At 37.7% G+C, this 19,193-nt stretch overlaps 2 protein-coding genes across 3 annotated transcripts; one reads left to right on the forward strand and one right to left on the reverse strand.

Moving 5' to 3' along the window:
* Positions 1-705: 705 nt before the first annotated feature.
* Positions 706-9,169, forward strand: tube1 (tubulin, epsilon 1). The gene is made up of 12 exons (XM_087807774.1): positions 706-799; positions 1,032-1,105; positions 1,231-1,283; positions 1,361-1,412; positions 1,869-1,984; positions 2,545-2,666; positions 3,506-3,693; positions 3,757-3,920; positions 5,014-5,154; positions 6,808-6,948; positions 8,403-8,577; positions 8,869-9,169. Exons 1-12 carry the CDS (start codon positions 775-777, stop codon positions 9,025-9,027), a joined length of 1,410 nt encoding a protein of 469 aa, XP_087663900.1. The 5' UTR covers positions 706-774; the 3' UTR covers positions 9,028-9,169.
* Positions 9,170-10,078: 909 nt separating this feature from the next.
* Positions 10,079-17,584, reverse strand: ccn6 (cellular communication network factor 6). 2 transcript variants are annotated; one of them, XM_087807776.1, is made up of 4 exons: positions 17,492-17,584; positions 15,371-15,653; positions 12,649-12,870; positions 10,079-10,750 (listed from the first exon to the last, which is right to left on the reverse strand). In XM_087807776.1, the coding sequence occupies exons 1-4, from the start codon at positions 17,537-17,539 to the stop codon at positions 10,230-10,232; spliced, it is 1,074 nt and encodes a 357-aa protein (XP_087663902.1). In that variant the 5' UTR covers positions 17,540-17,584; the 3' UTR covers positions 10,079-10,229. The 2 variants fall into 2 exon arrangements, with proteins under 2 accessions (XP_087663902.1, XP_087663901.1); XM_087807775.1 differs by having other exon boundaries at positions 10,079-10,771.
* Between the last annotated feature and the right edge of the window lie 1,609 nt (positions 17,585-19,193).

The following is a 19,193-nucleotide window of genomic DNA, read 5'->3' on the forward strand; positions in this document are numbered from 1 at the left end:
TTTAATTTTATTTGTTACTGCTTGTTGCAAAATCGACCATATCATTTTATAAATTTGATTTAAAAAAAGGATGTAAATAAGAATGAAATGTAATTATAACAGAGTTAGGGTAGATGCGGTAATAAACTCGAAAGCATAAAAGTCCATAAAAGTATTGGAGATAAACAGAGTTTTTTCAATAGTTTATTTGATTCATCATTATTGTTTATACAAAATATATATATTTATGTCCGCTTTTTACATGTGAAATGTATCAATTTTCTTTCAAACATTATGACATTTGTCAGTTTGTAGGTGAAGTGCAAATGTTATTTTTTCCATTAACATTATTCCCATGATAATTTCGATCCATTATTTGATCAGGGGTGTTATGTTAAGTTTTTGCTCTAAAAAAAGGAATCCATATTTCATTATTTATTAAGATACAATATAATAAAGGAAAGTATTTGCCAATGTAGATGATGTGACAGTCAATTTAACGCACACGTTCCAGTGATCTAATCAAAAATTAAAATGAAAGTGGCGTACTAAGGGGCTACAGCAGAAAACGAATTTTAAAACAATTGAATATAACTTAAGAAAAACAGAAATAAGCGACAATTTCAAAAAGAAAAAATCATTGTAGAGCATGCTGTGTCCATGGGGTGGCAGTAGTGCGCACTTAGACCGCGGAGACGTTCATAGGAAATAGACGACGAAGAAAGTTTCCCACTTGTTTTTGAAAAACAATATTTTCGATGTTTCTTCTTATTATATATTTTAAAGCGTTTTCTCATGAGTCAGTCCGTGGTGGTTCAGGGTAAGAAACCACAACTGGTTAACTCAATAAATAGACTTTATTTATCGCTCTGGAGATTTGCTTCGGGGAATTAGATCAATATTTGTTATCACGTAGCGTTATGTTTGCTACAGAACAGGGTTTTAAATGTCAGTCATGTTTATAGTTAACAATGGACTTAAAATACAATTCTATGTCTTGCTGATGGTCTCACAATATATGTAACATCTCGTTTTGGATTGTTTGTTATCAGTGGGTCAGTGTGGAAACCAGGTCGGCTGCAGGTTCTGGGATCTTGCTTTACGAGAACATGCCAGCGTCAATAAAGTGAGTTTGAATAAGTGAAAGTATATATTTTGTGTCTCATCAAAGTGTCCCCTGTTTCGTGTCTTGTTTATATCTATTTGACCTTCATTTAAACGTTGTAATCATTTATACTTTTCCTTTCCCAGAAAGGATTGTACGACGAACCCCTCAGTAGCTTCTTCCGCAATGTGGATTCAAGGTACTTTAATACATTTTATCACTATCATGGCGCTGGATTAATTCTTAATTTTCTATTTTTAACGACTCCTGGAGTAGAAGTGGACGATCCTGTGTGGTTGGCGGGAGAATCCAGCATCTAAAGGCCAGGGTAACTAACTTGAATGACAGATTTAATGTTAAGTTAGTCGAGGTTAAAGGTCAACTAATGATAAAACCCAACTCTCCAGACTCACTCTCATGATTCAAATATTAAAGTCTTCCTCTCCAAGATGCAGTAAGTCTCTCATCATGAACATGTTTTGAACTTTTTACTTTATAAAGTTCTCCCCCGTCTGAAATCTGGGCGAACAAGAGGTTACAAGAGCTGAGTCCTTTATGGCCTACCAATGGCTTCAGTCATCATGCCCCACTTTGTTTATACAATGGGTCCCTAAGAGGTGGAGACTTCTGGGGTTAATGATCTAGTGTAAATATTTCAATGAAAAGAGAGTTTTGTACAAACTCACACACACTGATGATACAATAGAGGTCCACGATCCATTTAAGACACACTTAAATCAACACTTTAGTTGCCCTTAAAGTAAAGTTTTTTTTAAATTTACAGGCAGTCCTGGTGGACATGGAGGAAGGAGTGGTCAATGAGCTCCTGAATGGACCACTGAGGGATGTGTTTGACAGTACGCAGCTTCTCACCGATGTGTCCGGCTCTGGAAACAACTGGTGAGACCATAGACCTCAGTTTAAAAAGGGTGAGATTATGGAAGAATATTGGTGCCTTCAGAGTGTTGAATGGTTGTTTTTTTGGCCTTTAATTATTTTTTTATTCATTTTTTGCCGGTTATTCCCCTATATGGGTCGTGGGGGGCCTATCCCAGCTTCCTCGGGTGAGCGCCGGGGGCCACCCTGAATAGGTGTTTTGGCTTGAATCATTTATATTTATAATATATAAAAAGCATGCATTTGTAATATTTGCAATATTCTAATGATTATATACTTCTATGAAATGAAATGTCCTCTATGGGTTGGAGAAGTTACAACATCTTCTTCTTTATCACGAATGAACGAGAGATGGATGGTGAGCTCAACAGACAGATTGATGAAACTTCCTCAGACTAGAAGAGAGAGAGAGAGCTGAGCCAAAAGGCTCTGGATTAACTGCTCATTGCTCATTTCTTCTCTCCTCTATGGTCACCATTGTGGACACAGAACCGTTGATGTGTACAGTAGTTTATGTTGAAGAAGCCATTTTCTAAGCTGCATCTCTCTCTCTCTCTGTGAAGGGCGGTGGGACACTTGACTTATGGCGCCACCTACAGGGAGAAGATAGTGGATACACTGAGGAAAGCAGCAGAGCAGTGCGACTGTCTGCAGTGCTTCTTCCTCCTGCACTCCATGGGAGGAGGTGAGACCAGCAACTCTACGATAACATCCTGTGATTCACTCTGGCTCTTTTCAGCTTGAAATACATGGAAGTAAATCAGTGACATCAGAATATTAAACTGTTAAATTTAACATTTAAAATGTTGAAACTTTCCTTTTTTTTTAATTGAAATGTTTTATTAAACATTTTACTATGTTTTGAATAGTTGAATTATTTTTTCACAAATTCAAGGTTGTATAGATGTATTTTTTTAGTTTTTTAATATAATTGAATTTAAAATTTGAATATTTTCAGAATATTTTTTACAGATAGTTTGATATTCTAATACATTCAAATATTCAATATTCTTTAATACCACCTTTTTAAATGTAATTTAAAAATATTTCGGTTTAGTAGTGTCACCAAACAAAACCTTTGTTTTGGAATCCGCTTTGATGAATTGATGTGTCACGTGATCGTCTACTCGTCAAACGATTGGCTGAGAGAAGCTCGCTACTCTTGTAGTAGGGGTCTGGTTTTACTATTACACCAAAGTTTTTATATTTAATTAAAAAAGACTATGAATTAAAACCATTTGAATTTTAAAAATATATTTTGTATTAGTGAAATATCAAACTCTATGTGTAAAAAGAAATGCATTAATTTTAAATTCATTCCTATTTTTAAATAAAATTATATAATAAATTAACATTTCAATAAACACATTATTGAATTAAATAATTAAAAACATGCTTGAATTCTAAAAAACTACAAGATTAAAATGATGAAAATTCATTTTAAATCGTCAAATTCAAATATTCTGATGGCGCTTATCTACCTTGATAGAAATATTTCAGTCCTTTTTAACTGGTTCTTCCCAGGAACCGGCTCCGGACTGGGGACCAGAGTCCTGGGCTTGCTCGAGGAAGAGTTCCCCGAAGTGTGTCGCATCGTCACCTCCGTCTATCCCTCAGTGGAAGACGATGTCATCACATCGCCGTACAACAGCGTTCTGGCCATGAAGGAGCTGACGGAACACGCCGACTGTGTTCTACCCGTGGAGAACCAGGTGAGCTTCTTGTCTGGACATCAGTTTAACTTTCGATAACTACTGTGACCTTGTGGTGCTCAGTCGCTGGTGGAGATCGTCAACAAGATCCAGCACATGTCGACGGGTGTGAAGTCCAGCTTGACCATCAAGAAGAACAGCACCATCATCTCCAGTCATGGAGGAGCAGAGAAACCGTTCGATGCCATGAACAACATAGTCGCTAACTTGTTGCTCAGCATCACCAGGTAAACTATCCTGCAGTTTAAAGATGACAGTTCGAATAATGAAGTAGTTGAATGTAAGTTTCCTAAATTAAATCTTTTTTTTTTAAATTATTATTTTACTTTTTAAGAGTAGATTTAAGAGTACAAATTTACCAACATCATTTATTGAAGATTCAAACAATTTAATAAGATTTTCATTTTGTTTTAGAGTAATATTTTTGGGGGGATTATTAACTGTGTTGGCTATACTTTCAGTAAAAAACGGAACTACGGAGACCCTAAAGGGACATGAAAATAAATTTAAAAGGTTTTTACGAGAAAGTTTCTCCTCCTTACTTGAAACTTTCACATCCGAATGAGAAATTTTCACGTTAGAAGAGATGTTGATTATGACCACTAGGGGGCGTCGTCCAGAGGAGGCCAATTACATTTCTTCAAGGGACACATTTTATATAGTGGCTGTTGTGAGGGACTATCGAGGGGGAAGAAAGAATATCGGGCTACTTTTTTTAATTTTTTTTATTGTATTTAATAGAACAATGCTTTTTAAAAAATCTGATACAGAAACACCTTTTGAGAAATCTAACATAGTAATATAATTGTTAAATTCTACAGGATCTTTGAACTTATGAGGGACACATAGTGGCCCCCGGCCCCACTTTACCCAGGTGTGTTATAGGTTAATCAATAAATTATATTTGATGAGTTATTAGAAATTTTAAAGTAAAATAGTTGAACAAATGTTTAGAAATTACCAAGAAAAACACTGTATAATTAAATGCAAAGTTAGTCAATTTCCCAGGGGATTAATAAAGTACTATAAATCTAAACAGCAATAAAACATGAAACACTGCAAACACAACTTAACACAACAAGTGAACGAATAAACACAAAACATTTCACTTTCACGCAACAACAAGTTGTTGAATAAAACTAAAAACTCCCTTTGTAACACAAGAAAAATGACTTCACACAACAACACAAAACTAAATAAAGCTAAATAATTAACGTTCTGACAGTGCGTCACTAAAATAAAAAAGTGCCTGTGGTGTTAAATTATTTTTTCCAAATCACCTGATGTGTTCTAACCTCAGGCTCCCTGTTCCTGTTGCAGCTCAGCTCGGTTTGAAGGAAGTCTCAACATGGACTTGAATGAAATCGCCACGAACCTGGTCCCTTTCCCTCGTCTGCACTACCTGACGTCGAGTCTCACTCCGCTGTACACACTGGCGGATGTCGGCGTCCTCACCAGAAGGTTTGCACTCATTTTTTATTATTTGTAAGTACCTTGATGACATCAGTTGTTTGTCATTCAAAATAAAAAATGGAACTTAAAGTCACAAGTTAAATAACAAGAGTTTACTTTCCATCTACTCTTAAAGAAATAAATTAAAATATGGATCTCAATGCCATTACATACTAATGTGTTGATTTAAGTGAGTCTTAAATGGATCTTGAATCTCTATTGTATCATCAGTGTCTGTTTGTACAAAACTCTCTTTTCTTTGAAGTATTTACATTAGAAAATGATCTTAAGCCCCGCCCACTGAAAATGCTTTGTTTCTCTGGAGATGTAGTCTTGTTTACCATAACCACACCCACTCTGCTGTGATTGGTCAAACATGAAGGTTTTGTCACCGCGCTTCATCAATCCTGGAAGTCTCCACCTCCAAGGGACTCGTTGTATAAAGAAAGTGGGGTGTGATTACAGCTGGCCGGAGGAGGAGTGAAGCCATTATTAGGTCATAATGGACTCTTCTTCTCTCGTAACCTCTCGTTCGCCAAGATTTCAGAAGGGGGAAAACTTTATAAAGTAATAAGTTCAAAACATGGTCATGATGAGGAAGTTACTGCATCTTAGAGAGGAAGACTTCAACATTTGAAACATGAGTGAGTGAGGAAAGTTTGGTTTTCAAATGAGTTGCCCTTTAACCTTTACAAAAATATTATATATATATATATATAAAATATGATTAATATTTCTGTATTCAATCATTTATATAGTGAAAGATTTGTTTTTATTGAATAATGGAACTAAACAGTTTTGTTTATTGAAAGGTTGATTTTGGTTTAGTTTTTTCTCATTTAATTTTTAAATCATATTTTCAGAGTGAATTTGATTTTCTTTTTTCCAATAATTAAATAAATTCATTTTCTAAATTCAGTATTTTTGAATTTGTAGACCTTTTAAAATGTATAAAACATCTGTGACTGTAATAGTGTCACCAGAAAACATACCAAACGAACACTGAGCTACTTGATCTAACTTTCAGCCAATCATGCGACGCAAAGGTGATCACATGGTCACTGTTAAGTGCATGATTAAATAGCTCGGTGCTCTTTTGGTCTTGTCTGGTGTCACTTAACTAATATTACTCGCCTTTTATATTGAATTTAAAAAACTGCGAATTAAAGACAATATATTTTTGAATTAGTAGAATTAGAATATCAAAGTATATGTTCTTTTAAATTATTTATAAGTACCAACTAATTTAAAAAATGGGAAGTTTAACAGTTTAAATGTTAAATATAATCATTCAATATTCTAATATTGCTAATATACTTCTGTATTACGAAGGACTCAAATTAAATCCAAGCAGTCGTTGAGGTTCAGTAAGTTGGTGTGTGACAGGAAAGCAGCCCCTCCCCCTGCGCTGCAGCTATGAAAGTGTCCTTGTGTGGCGGCTCGGTGGTTTCTCCGGCTAACACCCATGATGATGTCGATGGACGTGAGCGCACAACGCCTCAGACCGAGCGCAGGTTAAAATATCTTCCCCGGCTCAGCAGAACCCTCCCTGAGCAAATACAAGTCTGGAAAAACATGGCCTCCGTGCCCCCCGACCGGACTGAACGCGGAGTGTGTGTGGCGGTATAAACGACGCCTTCAGTGTGTGTTTCTTCTCTCCAGCTTGGACCAGATGTTCAGCGATGCCTTCAGCAAAGACCATCAGTTGATACGAGCCGACCCGCGGCGCTGCCTCTACCTGGCGTGCGCTCTGATGTTGAGGGGGAACGTGCACGTGTCGGATCTCTGCAGGAACATCGAGAGGTCAGAGACTCTCATACTGCACTGCAACAGTCGAAGTGACAAGATTGATTCGATTCGTAACGAATGCAGATGTTGTTTTGAAGGTGATCCGATCGGATTCTGGTGATCGGATTGGATTAGGTCTTGAAAATGTGTTGTTGAAAAAAGAAAGAAATGTAATCCAATCCTAGTTTCAATCTGGATCAAGTCTTTAGATGCTGCTGTTCAAAACATTTCAGTACAATCTGGATAACTTTGATCCAAAATAACAAAACAGGATTATCCTGATAACAAGACTGGGATAGATTACAAGATAGAATTCAGGAAGGGAATTTAGCAACATTTTAAAATAGCCAAATAATCCATGTGTACGTAAACTTGACGTTGATGTTATATATATATATATATGTTATATGCTACTAATTTAGCCTTTCATTATAGTAATGACATATTCAATACTTCTAACCTTCATCACTATATATTAAAAAATAAAGAAGCAGCGACACAAGAACCAGGGCCCTCATCTACTAAAAAGTCATACGCACAAAAAACGAACTTTTCTACATCAAAGTTCATATGTATCAATAATTAAAAGAGTGTTAAAAAGTTTGACTTCCTGACACGTTTGTAGGTGATGTACGTCCTTATTTACTGCTCAGATGCATGTCGGCCTCACTAGTTTATAACCCTGTATGTGAAATATAAACATCTACACTGGAATTCGTCTGCACTAGTTTAAATTTAAACTAGAAAGAAATGTTAAAATTGACGAGTATAAACTGTTTATCCAGTTCAATGTACTTCTTTTTTAACTCTGGTGTTTATTTCATGGGGACAAAATCATTAGTTTTTAGTGTTGTACTGAAAGCAAAATTGGTAGCCTATGGCTGAGGATGAGAGGATACAGTCCACTCCAGCAGTTCTTAAAGCTAAAGTTTGGACATATTTTGGTTTGAAAACAAATGAAAGCAGTTACAACTTCGTCAAGAGTCATGTGGTCTGTAAATACTGGAACACCAGAGTCAAGTACTCGACAATACTACAAATATATACTTGTTCAAATCGTTAGCCTCTGTATCATCGGAGCATATATCTACTTCCTTACTTGGACTTGGAAAAAAAATCAATTGCGCAATATAAACTAAACTATATACAGAAAACAATATAGTTATTTGCGACCAATTTAAAAGTTTTGATACATTTCCTTCCTGGAATCCATGTTGAAATCCTCCTGTTAGGATCATAACAATAATCCTGTTTTTTTTTTTACATTTCCAAAACCTATAACACAAAAGGTTTGATCCAGATTAAAACAAGAATTGCATTACAATAGGATTTCAGAATCCTTCTTTCTCTTCCGAACAACACATTTTCAGGATTAAATCCTAATCTGATGACCCAAAATCAGATCCGATCACCCGTGAAACAACCGGCCCCTGGAAGTCCTCCTGACTCCCCGGTGTTTCCCTCTCCAGACTGAGGCCTTCGCTGCCGTTCGTCTCCTGGAACCAGGAGGGCTGGAAGACGGGCCTGTGCTCGGTGGCCCCGGTGGGTCACTCCCACTCCCTGCTGGCTCTGGCCAACAACACGTGTGTGAAGCCCACATTCATGGAGCTGAGAGAGCGCTTCACCAGGCTCTACAGGAAGAAGGTACTTTTTCCATATTGCCAACATCACACACGCGCTGTTGACTCAGCGACCCCATTTCCATGTTCTCCCTGAAAGATTCTTTGGGTCTGAACGTGCAAATATGTACATTGGAATGAAGCCAGTTACTCAGTCAGTTTTTTTTAAAGCGTAGCTACAGACTTTTCTGTGCAAAAATTGTGTTCAAACCAAAGTTTAATAATGCAGAAAACAAGAGTAAAGTCGAATATTATGAGGCACGTTTGTCAATTTTGCGTCCCGGCAGTTTAATGAAACCACATTCCGACCTCGCAGGCGCACTTGCATCACTACCTGCACGTGGAGGGGATGGAGCTGAGCTGCTTCTCCGAGGCCCTGGAGTCTCTGAGCTCCCTGATCGACGAGTACCAGCGTCTGGACGCCACTAAAGAGTCGCCGGCGCCGGACGCCACCAGACTAAGAATCGCCGCCTGAAGGCAACACTTCTAAAAAAAAATGCATGTAAATATATAACAACGAGCTCACATAGAAGGACTCTTGTTTATTTATATTTTGTATATGTGACGTGACGTAATCTTTCTTTTGTCTTGAGTTAGGTTGTATGGAAGTAGATCAGAGCCAGAATATAGAACATTGAATGGTGTAATTTAACATTTGAAATGTGGAAACTTGTAGATGTTTTAAGCATTTAATTATTAGTATTTGTATTTATTAATAATTGAATTCAATCATTTATACATTGAAATATAGATTTTCAACAACAACAAAAAAGTCTATATAAATACGTTGGGTTAATAAATAGTTTAATTTGAAAAAATGTAAATTGAATGAAATGTTTTTTTGCAGATAGAGTTTGATATTCTGTTTACAATTATTCAGTAATTTTCAAATTGTAGTCTTTTTAATTAATTATTAAAAATGTTGACACTATTATATATATTATATATGTTTCTATTGATTTAAAACTGCTATGAGTTTAAAAAAATAATAATTTTAATTATTGAAATTAGAATTTCAAAATCTATGTGTATATAAAAAAAGATCCTTAATTTAAAACGATTTTTAATACAATATAGAATTTTTATTTTGATTATTATTTAATTCAAAAAATGTATATACTTCAAAGTAAATTAAAAAAAAGAAACATCTAAAATAAATTCATTTGAAATGTTAAATTCAACATTTAATATTCTGGTGCTACTGAAATACTTCCACTGTGTATTTCTATTGAGATATAGACTTCGAAAATTTGAAAAAAATAACTGTATGAAGAGTAAGTTTGCTCACCTTTTATAGAAGATTAAATAAATTAAAATCCATGGACAAATTTGGCACGAGAAGTCATTTTTATGTGGACAGCAAGAGCTTTTAATCACGATTCAATACTTTACTTTAACATTCAGCAATAACTTAGGAATCACAAGCTCTAAGGTTTCACAAAATACTTGAAATAAAAAAACAACGTTTTTAATGTAAGAATATAATAATATTGTCATGTTTTGTTTAATATAATGTGTTAATTATTTTAAAAAGGTAAAAAAGAACTTCTATTTCAGATCAACTTTAATAAGTTATCGTCTGCTCTTAAGTATCTGAGGTTTCTTGGCAACGTTACCCTGCTTCGGGTGGAGGTTCAGGGGCATCTGCGGGCCCCCCTGGAGGGGTCTGCGGGTCAGTTAGAGCAGCTGCAGCTCGGAGAACATGTCGCCGGGGTCGCTGCACTTCCTCTGACACACGCACGACGTCACCCACTGCATCTTCCACTGGGTGTTGCTCCCCGCCTTGCACTTGAAGTCCACCTTGATCATGCGGGACTTGCTGGGGACGCAGCAGCGTTTGTCGGTGCAGACGCCGCAGTAGGTGGGCTTGAACTTCTTGGTGCTGGTGCATCCGGAGAGCGTCAGCTTCTCCGCTTTCTTCGCCTGGAACTTGGGCCGGCAGGTTTTCCCCCTCGGCATCTGCGGGGGCGAGAGAAGAGACGTGAGATTCAGTCGATCCGGTCCTTTTCGATGATGGACGCTCGCCTTGATGCTCCTGATGACGCTCTTGGAACACGGCCGCAGCAGACACAGGCGTCTGTCCTTCCGCATCTCGCACTTGCTGTTGTCGTTGTTGACGCGCACCGAGATCCCGAGTCCGCAGGTCTTGGAGCAGGGGCTCCAGGGCGTGGTCTGGACCAGGCAGTTCTTCTTCCAGGCTAAGGGAGGATCCCTGTAAGCTTTCAGTGTTACAGTTACAGAGCACCGTGTCAACATTAGTGGCGTGTGGCGGCAAGTCTCTGGCGATACGATACGTATCGTGGTACAGAGGCTATGAAACGATAATAATATATCCTTTGAACAAGGATATATGTGTAGTATTTTCGAGTACTTGTCTCTGGTGTTATAGAATGCACAGACCACATGACTCTTGACGAAGTCGTAACTGCTTTCATTTGTTTTGAAACCAAAATATGTCCAAACGTCAACTTTAAAAGATGCTGGAGTCCACTGTATCCTCTCGTCCTCAGTCACCAGTAGTATTGTCGAGTACTTGACTCTGGTGTTGCAGAATGTACAGAGCGCATGGATCTCGGCGAAGTTGTAACTGATTTCATTTGTTTTCCAACCAAAATATATCCAAACATCAGCTTTAAAAGATGCTGGAGTCCACTGTATCCTCTCGTCCTCAGTCACCAGTAGTATTGTCGAGTACTTGACTCTGGTGTTGTCGAATGTACAGACCACATGACTCTCGACGAACTCGTAACTGCTTTCATTTGTTTTCAAACCAAAATATGTCCAAACATCAGCTTTAAGAGCCGCTCGAGTCCACTGTATCCTCTCGTCCTCAGTCACCAGTAGTATTGTCGAGTACTTGACTCTGGTGTTGTCGAATGTACAGACCACATGACTCTCGACGAACTCGTAACTGCTTTCATTTGTTTTCAAACCAAAATATGTCCAAACATCAGCTTTAAGAGCCGCTCGAGTCCACTGTATCCTCTCGTCCTCAGTCATCAGTAGTATTGTCGAGTACTTGACTCTGGTGTTGTAGTATTTACAGACCACATGACTCTTGACAAAGTTGTAACTGCTTTCATTTGTTTTCAAACCAAAATATGTCCAAACATCAGCTTTAAAAGATGCTGGAGTCCACTGTATCCTCTCGTCCTCAGTCACCAGTAGTATTGTCGAGTACTTGACTCTGGTGTTGCAGAATTTACAGACCACATGACTCTCGGCGAAGTTGTAACTGCTTTCATTTGTTTTCAAACCAAAATATGTCCAAACATCAGCTTTAAGAGCCGCTCGAGTCCACTGTATCCTCTCGTCCTCAGTCACCAGTAGTATTGTCGAGTACTTGACTCTGGTGTTGCAGAATTTACAGACCACATGACTCTTGACGAATTCGTAACTGCTTTCATTTGTTTTCAAACCAAAATATGTCAAAACATCAGCCTTAAGAGCCGCTCGAGTCCACTGTATCCTCTCGTCCTCAGTCACCAGTAGTATTGTCGAGTACTTGAATCTGGTGTTACAGAATTTACAGGCCACATGACTCTCGACGAAGTCGTAACTGCTTTCATTTGTTTTCAAACCAAAATATGTCCAAACATCAGCTTTAAGAGCCGCTCGAGTCCACTGTATCCTCTCGTCCTCAGTCACCAGTAGTATTGTCGAGTACTTGAATCTGGTGTTACAGAATTTACAGACCACATGACTCTTGACGAAGTCGTAACTGCTTTCATTTGTTTTCAAACCAAAATATGTCCAAACATCAGCTTTAAGAGCCGCTCGAGTCCACTGTATCCTCTCGTCCTCAGTCACCAGTAGTATTGTCGAGTACTTGAATCTGGTGTTACAGAATTTACAGACCACATGACTCTCGTCGAAGTCGTAACTGCTTTCATTTGTTTTCAAACCAAAATATGTCCAAATATCAGCTTTAAGAGCCTGAGTCGACTGTATCCTCTCGTCCTCAGTCATCTCCGAAACTTTAAGATGCGGAGGACCTCATGACCATGTAGCTAAACTTGTTAGCGTTTCTCAGTAAGACCGAAACCGCCTTAACTCACTTATAGATGCTGTTCTGTTCGTAGTCTGTACCCCTCACCTGTCATGTAGGTGGTGTCCTGCTGGTGCTTCTTCTGGGTCGGCCTGCTGCCCAGGAGCCCCGCCGGGGACGGGGCCGACAGACCGGCGGGCTTCTGGATGAAAGCCGGGGTGCAGCCGATGGCGCCGCCGATGCAGGTGCACTTGTAGAGCGGACTGGTCTGGAAAGCCTCTCCGTTCTCGTAGTGGTTCCCGTTCAGGTCACACCCCACCGCCATCAGGTCTACGGCACGAGACCAGAACGTTTTAGCTATGCTGGTGTTTTGATGGTTTCATGTTGGTCTTCTATTCATTTAACATTCATTTTTAAACATCGGTCAACGTGTTTATTAAAGCCACACTACGTAACATTTGCATGACTCGTGCAGTAAAACTCTTGATGCTTTCATAAACAAACCGCTTTACCCAAGTAGGTTGGAAAGGGTGGTTGCATTCATTTCCATAATGGCGTAAGTATTCAGAGAACTTTATAGTTAAACAGGAAACGGACCCTGTGGTTCTACTTTAACGTGGTTCATGTGTCAACTCTGGGAAGTTGTGTTTCCTCTGTGCAACATGTAGGAAGTGGAAATGTAGTGACAATTTGTCGCACAACCAACAATTTTTGTTAGTGGCTGAAAGCGGTTCCTAGCAACAAGTTTGGTCAAAGTGTACTTTGTGCAGGGGAGTTTTAAAATCAGCACAATTGGATTTAAAGAAAAGTGGAGTAAAAACGAATGTTTATTTCATGTTAAATAAACAATTGGTTCAATTTTACTAAACATATGTGATTTACATTGTGTTTTTTTTTCTTCCATTTTGGTCATTGGTTGGGTTGGTCTTGAATTTGGTTGTGTGAATGCTGAAGGCTCTTCTGACCAAAATGTTGTACCACATCTCCTTCTACAAATTTTAACTAATATTTACTAATACTACTACTTTCTCTACTTCTACTACTACTACTAATTCTACTACTACTTCTACTACTAATTCCACTACTACATCTACTACTACTACTTCTAATTCAACTGCTACTTCCACTACTAATTCTTCTACTACTTCTACTTCTACTACTACTTCTACTACTTGTTCCTCTACTACTTATACTGCTTATACTTCTACTACTAATTCTACTACTTGTACTACTACTACCTATACTACTTATACTCGTACTACTAATTCTACTACTTGTTTTATTACTACTTCTACCACTACTTCTACTACTACTTCTTCTACTCCTACTACAACTACTTCTACTACAAATTCTAAAACGTTTTTCTTCTTCTTTGTCTTCTTCTTCCTTTTCTTTTTTTTTTCTTCTTCGCAACCTTTTTCAGTTTATTTTAATGTTTTTAATAATAGTTATATAGTTATTTGTAACTTTGCCTTTTTAGACCAGGGCCACAAAGCCCTTGAACAATCAAAAGCTTCCTACAGATTTTACATCAGCCTTTTTGCCATCATTTCAACTTTTTACACTCGTTTTTACTTTAAATACTAATAAAATACTTTGCATTTCAGTTTACAGATTTATCAGATCCAGCATTCACACTACATTCTCATCTGGAAATGCAGTTCTACTAGCTTGAAATGGTATTTAAGAGAGTCTGAAAACGTACTTGACTTAAGCGGTAGGAACCCTGGTAGAAAAAGCATGTTTAATCTTGGGTTTTACTACTTTAATGTATCCTCACAAATAATGGTCCATCAATCGAATCTAGATACATATATAAATCTATAAATGTTAAGATCTTTTTTAATTTACAAACTATTTATCCAAAGGGTTCAAACCAGGAACAACAAGAAGCAAACACATCTCAAAGCCAATGTTGAGCCTCTTTTGTCTTTGAATTTCTCTCGGTCTTACCACTTACCAGATGGACTTGCAAGTACCAGGGTCTTGAATTCATACAGGAAGTCGATGACGGGAGCCATTTAGGCGGTTAAAGACCTAACTAGCTGCTGCATTCTTCATGAGGTCTAATGGCCAACGCTGCCAAATCAGTCAGCAGCGGGTCGGAGATCTCAAATCGCATACTAGCGTACTCAAAGTTAGTATTTTTAGTTCCTAAGTCGACTCAATTCTTAGTATGCGAAATTTAGTGCGCCATACACACTAAATTGGCGTACTAAAACGCCCACAAAACTGAGTATGGTTCGATGGACACTATCTACCCTATACAGCTGCCATCTTAGTGACGTTGTAAACGGAAGTTACGTCATATATATATATATTTATATATATATTCATATACTTACAGGTGTATTTTCCGTAGCAGTAGAAGGATGAGACGTCTTCGGTGCTGATACCGGTTTAAATATCTCGTGAATATTTCAATTCTCATATTCATTCTTTCTTTATTTTTCCAAACTTGCGAAACGTGCTGCCAGCAGGTGGCGATAGTGTTCCTACAGCTGGTTGAAACCATTGTTAAATAGTAGTAGAAGAAGAAGCTGTCGCGTCATTTCCTGTTAGTGTGTAGCAGCAGTGTTTGATTTGAGACATACTATCTATTGAGAATTTGCGTACTAGTTAGTATGTACACTATCATGATGCATACTAACTTCTAGTATACTAAGAGAAGTGTGCGATTTGAGACACAGTACAAGACTAGCTATGCTTCACAAGTACAGGAGATCTATCCTCATAATGTTTTGTATTTGTTTTGCCGCATCCACACATCTACTCCTAAGCCATCTTCATAGATGCCAACATGGACAAATGAATGCTGACGGTTACTCACATGCGCAAACCCCGACCTCGAATCTAGGCTTGTCGGCAGAGAAGTCGCAGTACATGCCCTTGTGCGGGTCGCAGATGTCGCGCTCGTTGCACGGTTTCCCGACCTGTCGGGCGCAACTCTTGCAGCAGCCGCAGCCGTCCAGCACGGCGCTGACCCCCGGGGCGCACTGGGGTCTCTCCTTCGGACATTTGCACGGCCACGTGCAGAACTGGCGTCGGTCGGCGGGCGTTCGTCCGTCTCGACGGGCGGGAAGACGGGCGTTGTTTTGAGCGTCGCTGAGGCCCTGAGAGGGAAGATGGGAAACATATATTTTATGCCATGGATTGACTATTTTAAAGATAATAAACAAAAGGTGATATTTGGTCAGATTTTTAAGCTAGTCTTATCTAAGAAAATATTGATACACCGATATATTTAATTTCATAAAACCCAATTGATATTCAACAACTATTGTTTTTTGGGGGCTTTCAAATGGTATTGTATTTTTTATAATTGTTTTTTATGGTTTGTATTTCAGTAAAGAGTGTTTTTAAATAAAATAATTTGATTTTTTTGGGGGGATTTTCACTGCATTTGTTCATTTTAATAATTAAATTATACTTCTGGCCCCAAGATGGCAGCCGTCCTTATGTTCTTCGTAGCTATTGGAACGATGAAATCCTGTGAGATCCTAGCGATGACTGAGAACGAGAGGATACAGTGGAGTCCAGCAGCTTTTAAAGCTGATGTTTGGACATATTTTTGTTTCAAAAACGAGTGAAAGCAGTTACAACTTTGTCAAGAGTCATGGGGTCTGTAAATACTGCAACACCAGAGTCAAGTGCTCTAGTACAATACTACAAATATATACTTGTTACTACAGTATCGCAATATATCTATGCCCCTGTATCGTGATACGTATTATGTCGCAAGATTCTTGCTCATAAATACCCATAGTTTTATCAGGTATTTGAATTCCAAGGTAACGTATGGCGAGGTTTGTAAGTATTTTTTAAGTTTAGCGTAACAGGTTCACAGGGAATTATATGTGGTAAAATAATTTACCAGACTTGTTCAAATAAAAAAAACATGTCATTGAGATAAAAATAATTAAACAACTTTTGCTTAAAAATAACTACATTTAGCATTGAAAAATACTGATTAAGAATAGCCAGAGACTCATTAGCATTAGCATCAGGTTAGCATTTGGTCGGCTAGCTAAACAACTTCATATATGAAGAGTTCCCTCGTTATTTGTAAAGCCTTTATTATTTGTTCATTTATTTGTTTATTGCTTACACCTAGCAGTATTAATGGAGTATTTTGCCACTTGGTTATTTTAAATTATGAACTTATTCTACTGGTATTAGTTTATTTTTGGCAAAACTCCAACCAACATGATCTGATTCAACCCGAACGAACAATATTACACGGTTGGTCATTTATAGCTTCTGTGAAGTCAGTATATGTTTCTATCATGTGACAAGTTACTCAGGCCTCGGTGCGTACACAGGACAGTTATGCCAACAATCTGAAGCCTGCCTGTGAAGTTTACTGAATGAGCTCATTTCATGGTGAGAACGCACATCCTCTGCTCTTTAAACACACACTATAACTGCCCCCCCCCCGGACCCCCCAGACTCAAAAGTATACTTAAATGTAAAGACCACACTTTCAGTTTTATCTTGACCTTTAAAGTATATACTTTATTGAATATTGTTTTGATTGTTTAAGCGCTTTGTGACCCTGGTCTGGAAAAGCGCTAAACAAATAAAAATGACTTACTTACTTACTTACACTTTAACTTCAAATTGAGAAACGCAATCTATAATGTCTATGTTTTTAAAAGTATTCTTAAATGTTAATTTGACCAGTTATGTTTTTCCTCTTGTCAACATATCCCACTACATCATAAGTTACCATTTGATAATGTAGGAATTCCAAAAAACAAGTATGTTCTTTATGTTTTTGTCAGTAATTAATTCAAAAAAAGACATCGATACTACCTTGTCTGCAAGTTCTAGGTTCAACCTTAGCTTAAAAATGAATTTAAATCTATAATTAGTTACATTTAAAGTGTTTTTAAGGATGAATGTGTAGAAAGAAATGAAAGGAGTTCCTCTATAAGAAGGTTGGTCTCACCTGCTGAGCGAGGAGGATCAGGACGCAGTGGCAGAGCAGGGACAGCATCTCTGCGAGTGCTGGTGTCCAGGAGAGTGTCGAGGGGGTCGAGGTCTGCACTGGTGGGTGGAGGGAAGAAAAAAAAAAGGGGGAGCAAGAGAAGGGGACAAAGTGGGCCTCTGTGTCTCCACTCAAAACACACCTTTCCTGCCGATCCACGTCCTCCATCTTCGCTTGTTTATTCATCACCTGCTTTTAAATGTCTGGCTGCTATTTACAGATAAATCACTGCAAACAAAAATGCTTTTCTTGAAAATCATCAAAGTCGATAGAGTTTTATCAAATATCCCAGTTTGTACTCTGAATTGTATTTTTTGAATATTTTTTGGCATATAAAAACAAGATATTCACATTATCAACATATTTTATTGTCCAATGGATCAACTGACTTTAAAATGTTGTTTTTTTTACTTTGATTTTGCCATTTAATGCTTTGTGATATTTTTTGCGTTTTTCTTCTGGTTCTGTTTTTTATTTTTTTTATTGTTTAATTTACTTTATTTTTCCACAATCAAATGTTAACGTTTTGGTATTTTGTTTTAAAGATTTGATTATTTGAGTTGTTTTCCTTTCTTTTTGTTTAAAATGTAAATTGTTTGTCGTTCAATCTAAAAAAAAACAAAAAACATTGAAAGTGTTTAACAAAATTAATTTAAGTCAATTTAATTCACTTCTTCTTTACCTTCAGCGAGAGTTTGCCTTGTTTATTTGCTGCCATCTACTGGTAATGATACGCAGCTACACAATAATGCCGCCTACAAGTAGGCCGCTGACCTCTGACCTACGGGATGGCAAGTAAATAAGTAAGTCATTTATATGGTGTTTGCATTTAGATGATAAAGTATTTAAATGTTACTATATTATAATCATTATGTTTTATTTAGTAGATACACAGTAATAGTTACGTTCTGTATCTCCTTGTAAACATTATACTTCATTTAAATGTTAATAACAAACACAACAAACAAAAAAATCAGATTACTTATTATATATTAAAAATACTTGATTTATGGCATCGTTTTGTATCCAAATAAAATGTCAGTGGAAGTAAAATCATTCTATGATGCTGTGTATTTTGCGACCGACATGTTTGGAGCAGAACAACAACCCCGACATTACAAGCTCATGTCACCGTTTACCGACTAATCAAATCAGCCATCTTGAGTATAAATCGAGAGGAATTGACCTGTGAAAACATACATCAGATATCAAACTCAACATAATTGTAACCCCATCGTTTACCAGCGACTACAAGCCCGACAGTAAATCTAGTTAATATAGCTCTGTAGGTGAATAATGTGAGTCATAGTCCGGTCGTATAATCCCATCATCACCTCCACACTTCCTGTGTCGAGCTGATTGACTGAAACTGTTGACAACACTAACAGATGTGCTGCCCTTTTATGATCAGAAAATCTGTTTATTTTTTACTAAATTTAGCATCAACTCTTCACATGTTACTGTTTTTATTTCAGAAACAGTTTATGGAGTCTGGTGTTGGGTTTTAAATCCACAGAATTGCCCATGACCTTTCTGTTCTGGTTTAAATTGACGTCCCCACACAATTGAGATGTTATCTCTCCATCTCCTCCTCATTCTTCTCAGCCCCCCCCCCTCCCCAGGTGGACATACATAGAGGGTACTCAAAAAAGAAGGGTTAGGG

The sequence above is a fragment of the Callionymus lyra genome, chromosome 14 (genome assembly GCF_982586985.1).
Source record: "Callionymus lyra chromosome 14, fCalLyr1.hap1.1, whole genome shotgun sequence".
NCBI lineage: Eukaryota > Metazoa > Chordata > Actinopteri > Syngnathiformes > Callionymidae > Callionymus > Callionymus lyra.